The 14735-nt window shown below is 33.5% G+C and overlaps 1 protein-coding gene across 2 annotated transcripts in view; it reads right to left on the bottom strand.

The window, feature by feature from the left end:
• Nucleotides 1-10476: 10476 nt before the first annotated feature.
• CNTNAP4 (contactin associated protein family member 4) overlaps nucleotides 10477-14735 on the bottom strand; it is a 677206-nt gene continuing 672947 nt past the window's right edge. For both annotated transcript variants that reach the window (XM_007497949.3, XM_007497950.3), the window contains one exon: nucleotides 10477-13036. In XM_007497949.3, the coding sequence (XP_007498011.1) occupies nucleotides 12843-13036 (194 nt within the window). In that variant the 3' untranslated portion in view covers nucleotides 10477-12842. The remainder of the gene's footprint in view (nucleotides 13037-14735) is intronic.

Here is a 14735-nt window from a genome sequence, read left to right as displayed (position 1 = left end):
TAAGTCATCTGGAAACAGAAAATAGTGTCTTGAAAGCCAAAATCAATCAGCTGGAAAATGAGGCAAAGGAGATGAAAGATGAGGCAAAGGAGATGAGAGATGAGGCAAAGAGGATGAAAGATGACCTCCAAAGAAAATCAGACCAGAAGGAGAAGGATGACGAAAAAGCCAGGGATGAAATCCAGTCTTTAAGAACAAGAATAAAACAATTAGAATTAAGTGACCTCACAAGGCAGCAGGACACTATAAAACAAAAACAAAAGAATGAAAAAAAAATTGAGGAAAATATGAAACATCTCATTCACAAAACAGAGGATTTAGAAAATCATTCAAGGAGCGACAATTTAAGAATCATTTGTCTACCAGAAGACCACAACAAAAGAAAAAGCCTGGACATAATACTACAGAAAATTATTCAAGAAAACTTCCCCGATATTCTAGAACAAAAGGGAAAAGTGGAGATTAAAAGAATCCACAGATCACCTCTTGTACTTAATCCCCAACTGACAACACCCAGAAATATTATAGCCCAATTCAAAAACTATCAGACCAAAGAAAAAAATATTAAAAGCTGCAAAGAAGTCATTCAGATACCATGGAACCACAGTGAGGATAACAAAAGATCTGGCTGCATCTAGACTGAAGGACCGAAAGGCATGGAATATGATATTCCAGAAATCAAGGAAACTAGGTCTACAACCAAGAATCAACTACCCAGCATAACTGACTATATTCTTACAGGGGAAAGTATGGTCATTCAACAAAATAGAAGAATTCCAAGAATTTGTAAATAAAAGACCAGACCTGAACATAAAATTTGATCTCCAAGCACAGAACACAAGAGAACCATCAAAAGATAATTTAAAAAGAGGGAAATAAGAAAAACAAAACAAAACAATAACAAAAAACTTTTTTTAAGAGACTCAATAAGTTAAAATGATCTGGATCCCTATAAGAAAAGAGATCAGTGATAACTCTTAAAAACTGTTGTCATCCCCTGGTCAGCTAGAAGAATTACACTTAGAGGGAACACTGACAAACTGTATAGGATGAAATAACAAGACATAAATAGGTATATAGATACATGTATGCAAAAATACATATACATGGATATATATATATATATATATATATATATATACAAATAAAGCTAAAAAAAGAGGTTAATACTAAAATAATTGGGAAAAGAAACAAAAGGGGGTAAATTTATAAGTCACAAAGAAGCTCATGTTGGGAGGGGTTGAACATCAATAAAGTGGAAGGGTAAAGAGGTTGGATACAGGAAATACTCAACTCTTATGTGCATTGAAATTGACCCAAAGAGGGAAGAATAATCCAATCCATTGGAGCAGAGAATAGATTCACACCTTATAGGGGAGTAGAAGGGTAGCAAATGGACTGGTGGGGAGGGAAGCAGTATAAGGGAGGGAGAGGGTGGAGGTAGTTTTAAAAATATTTCAAAGAAAATAAGGGGGGAATAAGCAGAGAGGGGAATGGAAAGGGACATAAAATAAGATTGGGTACTAACTAGGGGGACTGATTAAACAATAACATTGGTGTAGAAGGAAATAGTGAAAGAAGAAAAGGCATAACTAGGAATAGAAATCAAAATGCTGGGAAATACACAGCTGGTATCATAACTCTGAATGTGAATGGAATGAACTCACACATAAAACTCAAGGGAATAGCATAGTGGATTAGAATCCAAACCCTACCATATGCTGTCTACAAGAAACACACCTGAGGAAGGTAGATACGCATAGGGTGAAAGTAAGAGGATGGAGACAAATTTTTTGGTCATCAACTGATAAAAAGAAGAGTCCCAATCATGATATCTGACAAAGCTAAAGTAAAAATAAATCTAGTTAAAAGAGATAGGGAATATTACATCCTGATAATTACATCCTGATAAAAGGCAATATAGACAATGAGGAAATATCTGTACTCCACATGTATGCACCAAATGGCACAGCATCCAAATTTCTAAAGGAGAAACTAGTGGAGCTCAAGGATGAAATAGATTGAAAAACCTTCTTTTCAGTAGCACTTGGTAAATTCACAAAGATAGACCAAGTATTAGGGTATAAATACATTGCAAACCAGTGCAAAAGAGTAGAAATAATTAATGCCACCTTCTCAGATCACAATGCAATGAAAATAACAATTAGTAAGGACTCAAGGAGAGGTAAATCAAAAATCAAATGGAAATTAAACAATATGATTCTCCAAAACTGGTGAGTTAAAGAACAAACCTTAGAAACAATTAATAACTTCATTGAAGAAAATGACAATGATGAGACATCCTTTCACAACCCATGGGATGCAGCCAAAGCAGTACTCAGGGAGAAATTTGTATCAGTTTCATATATTAACAAATTAGGGAGGGCAGAGGGCAATGAATTGAGCATGCAAATTAAAAATCTAGAAAGTGAATAAATTAAAAATCCTCAGATGAAGACTAAATTAGAGATCCTAAAAATCAAAGGATAAATTAATAAAATTGAAAGTCAAAGAACTATTGATTTAATAAATAAGAGTAGAAGCTGGTACTTTGAAAAAACAAATAAAATAGACAAACTACTGGTCAGTTTAATTAAAATAGGAAAGAAGAAAACCAAATTGACAGTATACAAGATGAAATGGGAAACCTCAACTCTAATGAAGAGGAAATTAAGACAATCATTAAAAATTATTATTCCCAATTATATGGCAATAAATATGGCAATCGTGGCAATATGGGTGAAAACTTACAAAAATGTAAATTGCCTAGACTAACAGAAGAAGAAATAGATTACCTAAACAAACCCATATCAGAAAAAGAAATTGAACAAGCCATCCAAGAACTCCCTAAGAAAAAATCCCCAGATCCAGATGGATTCACAAATGACTTCTGTCAAACATTCCATTTAAATCACCCAGACAATATGAAATACTTACAAATCTATCTGCTGATACAAACACAGGAACTATAAAGAACACAACTACAAAACACTCTCAACACAACTAAAACTAGATCTAAACAATTGGAGAAACATTGATGGCTCATGGGTAGGATGAGCTAACATAATAAAAATTACAATCCTGACTGAATTAATTTACTTATTTAGTGCCATACACATTGAACAACCAAAAAACTTTTTTTTACAAAATTAGAAAAAAACATAACAAAGTTCATTTGGAAGAACAAATGATCAAGGATATCCAGGGAAATAATGAAAAAAAAGTACAAAGGAATGTGGCCTTGCAGTCCCATAACTCAAACTATACTATAAAGCAGTGGTCGTCAAAACAATTTGGTACTGGCTAAGAGACAGAAAGGAGGATCAGTGGAATATACTTGGGGTAAGTGACCTCAGCAAGACAATCTATGAGAAACCCAAAGACTTCAGCTTTTGGGACAAAAATCCACTATTTGAGAAAAACTGCTGGGAAAACTGGAAGACAGTGTGGGAAAGATTAGGTTTGGATGAACATCACACACCCTATACCAAGATGAACTCAGAATGGGTGAATGACCTTAATATAAAGAAAGAAACTATAAGAAAATTAGGCAAATACAGAATAGTATACTTGTCAGATCTTTGGGAAAGGAAAGACTTTAAAACCAAGCCAGAACTAGAAAAAAATCACAATATGTAAAATCAATAGTTTTGATTACATCAAATTAAAAAGTTTTTGTAGAAACAAAACTAATGCATCCAAAATTGAAAGGGAAGCAATAAACTGGGAAACAATTCTCATTACAAAAACCTCTGACAAAGGTCTAATTACTCAAATTTATAAAGAACTAAACCAATTGTACAAAAATCAAGCCATTCTCCAATTGATAAATGGGCAAGGGAAATGAATAGGCAATTTTCAGTTAATGAAATCAAAACAATAAATACGCATATGAAAAAGTGCTCTAAATCTCTAATAATCAGAGTAATGCAAATCAAAACAAATCTGAAGTATCACCTCACACCTAGCATATTGGCAAACATGACAGCAATGGAGATAAAAAGGAAATAGACATATACAAAAATATTCATAGCTGTGCTCTTTGTGGTGGCAAAAATTGGAAAATGAGTGGACGCCCTTCAATTGGGGAATAGCTAAACAAATTATGGTATATGTTGGTGATGAAATACTATTGTGCTCAAAGGAATAATAAAGTGGAGGAATTCCATGGGAACTCGAACAACCTCTAGGAATTGATGCAGAGTGAGAGGGCAGAACCAGGAGAACATTGTACACAGAGACTGATACATTATGGTGTATGTATGTATGTATGTAATGGACTTCTCCACTAGTGGCAATTCAGTGACCCTGAATATCTTGGAGGAATCTACAAGAAAACCACTATCCACATTCAGAGGAAACACTGTGGGATTAAAAAGACTGAAGAAAAACAATTGCTTGAATACCTGGGTCGAAAGTATATGGTTGAGGATATAGACTCTAAATGAACTTCCTAGTGCAAACAACATCAATGAAATAGGTTCTGATTAAGGAAACAAGTAATACCCAATGAAATTGAGTCTCAGCTGAGGTAAGGGTGGGTAGAGGGGAGGGAAGGAAATAAAGTGAGTATTGTAACAAAAAAAATTAAATTAAAAATAAAAAAAAATCCAAAATCCTACCATATATTGTCCACAAGCAACAGAGTTGAGATGGGTAGACACAAAAGGTTATAATTAAAGGTTGGAGCAAAACCTATTGGGACTCAACTGATAGAAAGAAGGCAGGACTTTTAATCATGATATCTGACAAAGCCAAAGTAAAAATAGATCTGATTAAAAGGGTTAGGGAAGGTAAATACATCTTGATAATAGGGAGTATAGACAATGAAATATCACTCATCAACATGTATGCACCAAATGGTATAGCATCCAAATTTGTAAAGGAGAAACTGTTGACATTGAAGGAGGAAATGGATAGTAAAACTATTCTAATGGGAGACCTGAACCAACCACTATCAAATTTAGATAAATCAAATAAAAATAAACAAGTAAGAGATAAGAGATATGTATGAAATATTAGAAAAATTAGAGTTAATTGATATATGGAGAAAATAAATAGGGACAAAAAGGAATGCACCTTCTTTTCAGCAGCACATGTTACATTCACAAACATTGACATAAAAACATGGCAAACAAATGCAGAATAGCAAAAATAATAAATGCAACCTTTTCAGATCATAATGCAATGAAAATAATGATCAGTAAGGGTACCTGGAGAGCCACATAAAAAATTAATTGGAAATTAAATAAAATTATTCTATCATATTTTGTTAGTTTGAGAACAAATCATAGAAACAATAATTTCATTGAAGAAATTGACAATGATGTGACATCCTTTCAGACTATCATATCATGCCCCTAAACTTATCTCTAATTACATAGGAAAAATAAGCAAACAACAAAAAAGCACCTAATATTAAAGAATTTTTTATGAAGACAAAGAGCAAAGTACAAACCCAGAAGGGGATAACGAAAGCAAAGTAAACATGCAAAGTCTAAAAGAAAAATGTGGATTGGACACAGATTCTGGAAGAACTCAAAAAATACTTCAAAAACAAATTAAGAGAGGTAGAGGAAAAGTGGGGAAGAGTAATGAAAGTGATGCAAGAAGAAAGGAAAGTAATACAAGAAGAAATGAAAGCAAAGCGAGAAAAAATGGGACAATTGAAAAAAAGGAAAACCAAAAACTGACAGAGGAAAAACAGGCTTTAAAAAATCAAATTTGACCATCTAGAAACTAAAGATTTCAAGAGAAATCAAGAAACAATAAATCAGAATCAAAGAAATGAAAAAAGAGGAAAACATGAAATATCTCATTGAAAAAACAATTGACCTAAAAATAGATCTAGGTGATACAATTTGAGAAATATTGGACAACCTGAAAGCCATGATCAAGAAAAAAATCTTGGACATCATATTCCAAGAAATTATCAGAGATTACTGCCCAGAAATCCTTGAACAAGAAAATGAAATTGAAATTGAAAGAATTCACAGATTACCTCCAGAAAGAAATCCTCAAATGAAAACTTCCAGGAACATAATACCTAAATGCAAGAACCCTTAAGCCAAGGAAAAAATACTTCAAGTAGTCAGAAAGAAACCATTCAAATAACATGGATCTATAATCAGGATCACTTTGGTCATAGTGGCTTCTATATTGGAGGATTGAAAGGCATGGAATCTGATATTCAGTAAGGCAAACGATTTGGTTTTACAACACAAAGTTTCCTATCCAGCAAAACTTAGCATATTCCTTCAGGGGAAAAATGGTCATTCAATAAGATAGAAGATTTCCAAGCATTCCTGAGGAATAAGCGAGACCTAAACAAAAAATTTGAAGTTCATACACAAGAAAGAGAAATTTTAAGGGGCACATGAAGGCCAAAATATTCATATATCTATGTGGAAAGAGAATTTCTTAATTTTCAAAAATTACTCTTAGTAGTAGAGAAGATAGAAGGAATTTACTCAGAAAGAGGGTGGAGAAATAAGCTGATTATGATGATATGATGTATATGTAAATGTGATTATATGGAATGATATGTATTTTGATATGACATAAATGATATTTTTTTTAAAAATCAATCAAGGGCTGAAAGAGAGGATTGAGCTGAGAGAAAAGGGAAGGGAGAGATAGAATTGGGTAATTATATAATATAAAGAAGTGTGAAAAATCATTATAGAGGGAAGGATAAGGGTGGTGATGGGCAATGCTTAAACTTTAATCTCATCATAACTGGCTCAGAGAGGGTTAAGAAAAGAATACTCAATGTGATATAGAATTCTATATTATTGATAGAGAAGTAGAAGGGGAATAAGACAAGGAAAGAAGAAAGCAATTAGAGTGGGAAAGACGAGAGTGTCTAAAAGCAAAGTACTGGTAAGGAAGAACAGAGAGAAAGGGAATAGAGCAGGGTTTAAAGGGGATAATATAATGGAGGGCAATATACAATTACTAATCATAACACTGGATGTGAATGGGATGAACTCACCCACAAAATGCAAGGGGATAGCAGAGTGGATTAAAAACTAGAATCCTACTATGTATTGTTTATAAGAAACACATTTGAGACAGGGTGACACATACAGATTTAAGGTAAAAGGGTAGAGCAGAATTTATTATGCATCATCTAAATTAAAAAAAAAATCAGCAGTAGCAATCATAATATCAGACAAAGCTAAAGTAGAAATGGATGTAATTAAAGAGATGAGGAAGGAAATTACCTTTTGATTAGGGGTACTATCAACAATGAAGTAATATCATTACTATACATTTATGCACCAAATGGTATACATCTAAATTCCTAAAGGAGAAATTAAAGGAGCTTAAGGAGGAAATAGTTAGTAAGACCATACTAGTGGGGGATCTCAACCTTCCTCTTTCAGAACCAGATAAATTGAATCAAAAAATTAATAAGAAATAAGAGAAGTGAATAAAATTATAGAATAATTTGAGTTAATAGATATTTGGAGAAAACTGAACAGGGATAAAAAGTATATACCTTCTTTTCAGCAGTACATGGTATACATACAAAGATTGACCATGTACTAGGACATATAAATATTCCAACTAGTTAACCACATACATATGTATACAGCACCATATGCAACTATCATTCCTTCTTTTGTTACCATTATTTTTATTACTAGTTACTGTGAAGATGTGATTAACTTTCCCCTGTCCGTTTTTAGATTTAATCACAAGAAATGTATACACCCCACTTACACTTGAGTGGGGGGAGGTCTGTGACCCACATGTGCAAAAGTGGGTGATGAAGCAGAAACCACTGACTACCACCTGGGCAGTCCTGGGCAAAACTATAGACTATAATTTGTCCACATAAAAGTAGAGAAAGACACAGGAAGTAACACAAAGAAGCCTTTTTAAAAGGAGTTACAACTTCCTGTGAGGGACTTCTTTATTCTTTGGAGTTCTATGTTTGAATTAGAGGCTGGTGAAGAATCTACTTACTGGACCTGAGGCCTTGGACTTGGACTATTATTAAATCTCTCCCTTTGAAATACCACATGGAGTAGTGAAAAAGGCAAACTCCTTTCCTGGATTCTCTGAAGGCACTAGCCTCAAGAGAGGCCTCCCTTTTTGAGAGAGGCTCTGTGACTGAAGCCCTTGCTTTATTCATCCCCAGGCCCTCTGCTCAAGGCTGAGGCCCCTCTGGTTGAGGACTAATTAGTCCTGCCTGCATTGAGCCAGGGGCAGGAGCAAAATACTTAGTGTGTTAGGTTAGATATCTTGCCCTATCCTCTCTGATTTTCTTACTTTCACTCTTTTGCCTTTTGTAAATAAATTACATTAAAAATCATTTGGAATTAAGTAATTAATTCCTGGTGACCATACTCTTAAATAATTTAGTCCAACCCCTTACAATTTTCTCCCCTCACATTACTCAAAAATTGGCAAAAGAGAGTAAGGAAACTTGGATGTAGCAGGTATTGTTACAATCCATCAAAGGGTTCTGTTGAAGCATTTGGGAAAAAAAATTATGCACACACACACACATACCTTTAGAATGTTGTATGTTCAATAGTTGTGAAGACGAATTTGGTGACACAGATGAGCTAATTCATCTAACTTCCAACTTTGATTTCAAGAAGATGAAAAATGCCGGTAGCCCATTTTGTTTGTGTGAATTTTAGATTTACTCCATCCTGCTTAGTTTAACAAAACAGGAATGTCTACACCCCTACTTAAGGATTAAGTATTAAGAAGGATGGCCTGTGACAGACAAGTGCTAACAAATGACAAATCAGAATCAACTGACAGACCCCTGGGCTGTCCTAAGTCAAACTTAAGCTACCATTGGTACATGTGAGATACAGGAAAGTGATGTGAAATTGGTCTATATATTTGGCATCACTTCCTCTCTCTGGCCTTTTTGCACAGAGAGGTGGCTCTGGCGGCTGTGTGCTGAGGGTCTTGGCATCTTGGTAGGGTGACAGCTACTGTCTGGGTTTGGTGGTGAGTGTCCTTGATACACTACTGGGGAAGCTTAGTAACCTAGTTCAGGTGAGGTGTCTTCTCTGAGCTCCCTTGAAGTTTAGGCTGATTCTTTTCTCCTTTACCTTCCAAAATAGTATTCTCTTAGGAAAGCCTCTAATCGTCTTAAAATACCTTGTGGTGGAGGTCTTTGAACTTCCCCTGTCACAGGCCAGGAGGGAGAAATCCTATACACTTTCCCTCTCTCTTCTCCTTAATTTCTTTTTTTTTTTAAACCCTTACCTTCCATCTTGGAGTCAATACTGTGTATTGGCTCCAAGGCAGAAGAGTGGTAAGGGCTAGGCAATGGGGGTCAAGTGACTTGCCCAGGGTCACACAGTCTTCTCCTTAATTTCTTCCCTTTATATTAATTAAACCAGCATGAAATTTCCAAACTGACTTGGGTATTTTATTTGGGATTCCTTCCCTGGCAACCAATTAAATTTAGATTAAGTAACAACCCTAAAATTTCCCCTTACATTTGGAATAGTCAAAGTTTTAAATAAAGAAATTTGTGTAAGGAAAAAAAAAATATCAGACACATTGATAATCTTCAAAGGAGCATTATTATTTACTATTAATTAATCTGAGGAAACTGTTCATTTTATTGATAAAGCAACTCATCTTACTAAATATCTTTTGTTTTCTCCTTTTTCCTCTCTTAAATACAATGGAGGTTTGGATAGGTTATCACAAGTTCTATAGTCTTTTAAAAGAAGAGCTATTTGTTTTATTGAGTAAAATAAATGTTGGGCAAGTAAACTTCTTTATTATTAAAGTTCATTTTACTTCATTTTTCATATTTTCAATTATTTATTTGGAGTATGTTTGGGTAGAACAATTTCACAAGTAATATTTTGATGATTTTATGAAAATTTGAAGTTACTTTGAAATACTTATTGGAATCCAAAGGGATCATGAATTAGCCATTCAAATCTTTTTGGGCAATTTTGATTTATGAAATTTAGAGAAAAAAATTAGACCTTTTGAAATATATTTTGACATTATAGCTTCCTTCTTTCATTTCTTTTTTAAATTCATTCTTTCCTTCTCATTTCTTTATTTCTTTTCTCCTTCCTTCCCTTCTTCCTTCCTTCTTTCCTAATTCCTTCCTTCTTTCCTTCCTCTCTCCCTTTCTTCTTCTCTTTCTTCCTTCATTTCCTTCTTTCATTCCATCTCCCTCCCTTCCTTCCTAAATCAGGGCCATCATAAATATGTATGCTCTTATTTTTTGCTTTATCTTTCAAAATTGATGAGCTGGCTTGCAATTAGATCCTACATATTTTAAAAGTAATCCTATAAGTTATGTGAAGATAAGAAGTATAAACCAGAGCCTAGTTCACTTCTGAGTATATTTTTGAATCAATCAGGACTTCTTGGTTGATTGATTAAAGTGCTTTTTGAACAAAGTCTAAGTGAAGCAAATATAAATCACTACATTTCATAGGTTCTCTTCATACATAGCCATAAGGAAAAATGTAGTTTTCTTGCATTTTTTTATTTGTTTAAAAAGTACTTACCATGGTAACTTCAGCATTAAATAACCAAAAGATAACAGCCCAAAATATATCAAAGCTTATAAAGAAATACACTCATCAGTACAGAAAGCGCACATCTACAACTTTTTACTGTTTTAGAAAAAAATTATTATATATTTCCCCAATTTAAACATTTATACAACTTTTAAAAATATTTCCTCATTTTTATTTCAAAAATGCTCTTTATTATTAACAGACAAGAGGGGAAAGGTTACAAATTCAGGAAAGGAAGGCCAGCGAAGGGACAACTGGATGGTATGCTATGTTTCAATGCACTTTGGTGCCACCATTTTGTTGTCCCTCTAGGAATGCAGCCAACAATGTACTGTGCTGCTTCTCCAACTATGAACCTGTATAAACTTCAACTACTAATCTAAGTAATTCTCCTATGGGATAGAAATGAACATTTGCTTCCAGATAATGATGTGGTGATATAATAACATGTATAGACAGCTATGTCATTGACAAAAATCCATCTTTACTTTGCAAAATCCTTTCTTAACCATCACAAGTTTTGTGGATAAACTAGCTATGTCTATCATTCACATTGGTATTTTCTTTTCCTTCCCTTTTAAAATTAATGCATTAATTAGGAACCTGATATTTTTGTATATACTTTCAGAGCAACATCAATGTAGATATAATGCCATGAGAAAAACAGCTCAATTCTGAAAGAACAACAATTAAAAAAAAAGATTTTGGTTTTATTCTATCAGAAAAAAAGAACAGAATTGTTAAGACATCAGTGGGATGTAAATATACATTTCCAACTTGTCCTGGTGTGAAGAAACCAAAGATTCTACTTGGCAGGCACAAGGTAAGAGAGTAGGATTGTATAGCACCTCTTCTTTAAGTGGCTTTTGAAATCCAAATGGTAGTAGCATGCAACTCTCTAATCAGTATTGTCTAATTACTATGGAACTATCCCCTTAACAGTGTACTTAAGTTTTTCTCTCATATATTTTTCACATCACAATGAAAATATATTCAGTAATAATTGTTGTCTTTCAGGAAGAGTTGGTTAGCTTTGCAGTAGTATCATGGAGATGGTATAGAAAAGTAAATTTAGTGAAGTATCATATAATATCCTGTCTTGCAATTTTTCAAGAAATAATATTGTGTCATTATATCTTCTTTTCCAAGAAATGTCAAAAGGAATGAAACTCTTTGAATAAGAGAATAAGAGAATATCTAATACAACAGTAAATATATGACTAGAAACAAATCAACATTTAGAAAGGGAAGTAGAGATTTACGTTTTTAAGAGAGAATATTTTTTTTCTCTATATATATGACAAGCAAACTTGTAGATTTCAGGTACAGGCTAAGATATTTTAACAAAAGTCAATCAAAGAGCCATTTTGTGTATCTAGGGCAAATGCTTGTTATATTTCCTTTAGGTACAGGTAGAGAGAGATAGAGCATGAATTTTCAGAGGACTAGGAGATTTATGAATCAGGCAATAAATATAGAATAAAAGTCATATATTCCCTAAGTATTTAGTATCAGGCAGAAATCACAGTTTGTCATTTCTAAAATGAGATAACGAATTTTAATTTAAAAAATCATCACCATATACTGACAATCCATTTCTGCACATTTTGACTCTTCTTATTTTATATCCAACATTATTTTTACACCAACTGAATTAAAAAAAACACTTTTATTCTAAAACAGTCTCATCTCAGTCTAATACTGCATCATATTGGCCATTTTACAAGAAAAACCAACAGGACAATTTTTTGGGGGGTCTACTTGGCTATTATTCACAAGTAGGTGTTCACACTAAACCACTTTTTCCCATTCTATTCTTATGAAGAAGGGACTACTAAAATGAGAATAGAAAAAATATAATTAAAGCAAAGCATTATAGTTCAACTTTGAATTTTATCCTTGAACAAAACTTTTGAATTTCATTTTAAAGAAAGAAGTAGGTCAACAGGTTCATAACAATTCTCCCATTTAAAACCCATATGCATTATACACATTAAATTTCAGGTGTAGAGGAGCACATCGGAACAGTCGGAAACTACCAACAATGAAATTGGTTACAATATCTAATTCACTGTTACATAAAATGCATTTATGATAGCTAAGGAATATATGTCATTGAAAGAGGCCTCCTAGAGCAATCACTGAGACTGAAACATATGCATTAGAAGAGTTCTGCAAATCCATTGCATTTATTTTGAGTGCAAGAGCTTTTTACTTTCTTTTCTTTTTTTTTTTCTTTTTTTGTCCATTGAGAGCCCCTGGCTTAGCAAGAAAGTCAAACTATCATAGTAGCAAATTCAATCATAAGTCCAATCAAAAGAAATATTCTTTCTGATTTTCATTAACTCTATTTTGCACGGTGAGCTCACTTTTCAGGGCAGTCTCAGCACAGTCTTCATTTTCCGCCCTCTTTGCCTCATTTTTTTTGTACAGGCTTTTCTGTTGATAAATCCGTACTGCAATGGCAGTGATGCAAAGCAAGATAAATATGACAACTGCTATCACACCTAGTGGGGGAAAGAGAAAAACAATTCAGAGTCAGTCTCTAAATAATGTCTTTTTCCAAAGAAGATGATTAAATAGAAACTACCCTGAGACTTCATTGATCAGGAAGAGATAAAATTCCTAAGCTTCTACAAAAACCAATAATCTATTTTTTTAAAGCTTTGGAATTCCATGTATTTCAAAAATCATAACACAAGTTATATCATATATTCTATATTGCTTCTGGGACCCATCAAAATCTATGTCACAGTCTTATTTTATGGCTTTAATCTAATCTTGTAAGAATGCATTTGAATATATTTAGATTTCATCATAGACCTTCTTGTCCACATCACTATATTTGAAAACTATATTAATAAAGAGGAATGTTTAAATGATTAGAACATACAAATTTTTAACCACTTATAATAACATAAAAATTAATGAGAAAAAAATGAGAGTGTTTTAGTGGAGTTATTTTCAAATACCTGAATAATGATAGACTTGGAATATATGTAGTGTGATAATATTAAAAAAAAAGATGAATCCTAATTTTAAAAGGATTATAGGCTTCCTCTATAGTTTTTTAAATCATCTAGGAATCTTCTCAAATTGTTCTTTTAGGAAAGAAAAAGAGAAAAAGAAATATATCAAGATTCTGTGAAGTACTGTAAAGATTAAAATTTAGGGGAGAATCAGTCCTTAACTCACGTGACCGCTCTGAAGGAAAGCTGTCTGCGGGCGTCCTCCCTGTCCAAGCTCCTAACACCAACCCCTGTCTCGCTCTCTCCACAGGAAGTGAGTGAATTCCAGAGGCTGTTCCCTACCTCACTTCCTGTGTCTCACAAGTGCCAATGGTTAGCTCTAGCTTGGCTTAGGACAGCCCAGGTGGGCAGTTAGTTATTTCTGATTTGTCATTGACTAGCACATGCCCATGTAGTGTGGGTGTGCACAATTTTTGGGTGCTATACCAAGATGGAGACTTTTAAAATTCACAATCCCCCCTGATGATGATTGGGAGACTAGTCTCCCCAATTGATCACTAAACATAAGCATACTACACCCCAAAAATTTCTAACTGTAAGTGTATACAAAAATTTTTTTTCCACTAAGAGGAAAATTATAATAGTTGTAAATATGGGGAAATAGAGGATAGAGAAAGACAGCAAACCAATGTTTTGCTGGGCGCATTGACAAAAGCCAATTAGGGGGCAGTCCCCTTTGGCATAAGAGTGTACATTAAAACATGTAGTCCCCAAATGAGGCAAAACCAGTCATTAATCCATTGATTCTATATGGTCCATAGTATGGTAAGCTTAGAAATCAATCTACCATCCCCAGTGAGATCAAAGTCACATGTAAATAAGTATATATTAATACAGGAAGCAAGAACTGATATTTCTTGGACCTGGAAAATTCTGTGAAGTAGAACTAATTCTTCATAACCAATAAGCACTATTCATAAAAGTTTTGATTATTCCAATCTGGACTCAGGATTTGCTGACTCAGTCACTATGATTTTTCTTATTAAGATGGGTAAGGTTGATTTCTGTTTTAAATCTAATGTAGTATTCCTGGAGGAATATGATATTCGTAATGTACTCATTCTATTAAATATGAAAAAAATTATTTAGGTTTTAAAGAATTCTAGGTCTTATAAAAAGCAAATACCTTTAAAAGGTTGCCTTTTAAAACAAAAATTAATTTTGAAAGCATATTTTC

The sequence above is a fragment of the Monodelphis domestica genome, chromosome 7, assembly GCF_027887165.1.
Source record: "Monodelphis domestica isolate mMonDom1 chromosome 7, mMonDom1.pri, whole genome shotgun sequence".
Classification (NCBI taxonomy): domain Eukaryota; kingdom Metazoa; phylum Chordata; class Mammalia; order Didelphimorphia; family Didelphidae; genus Monodelphis; species Monodelphis domestica.
Note: the sequence above shows the minus strand (reverse complement) of the source record. Positions and strands in the feature narration are given on the sequence as shown.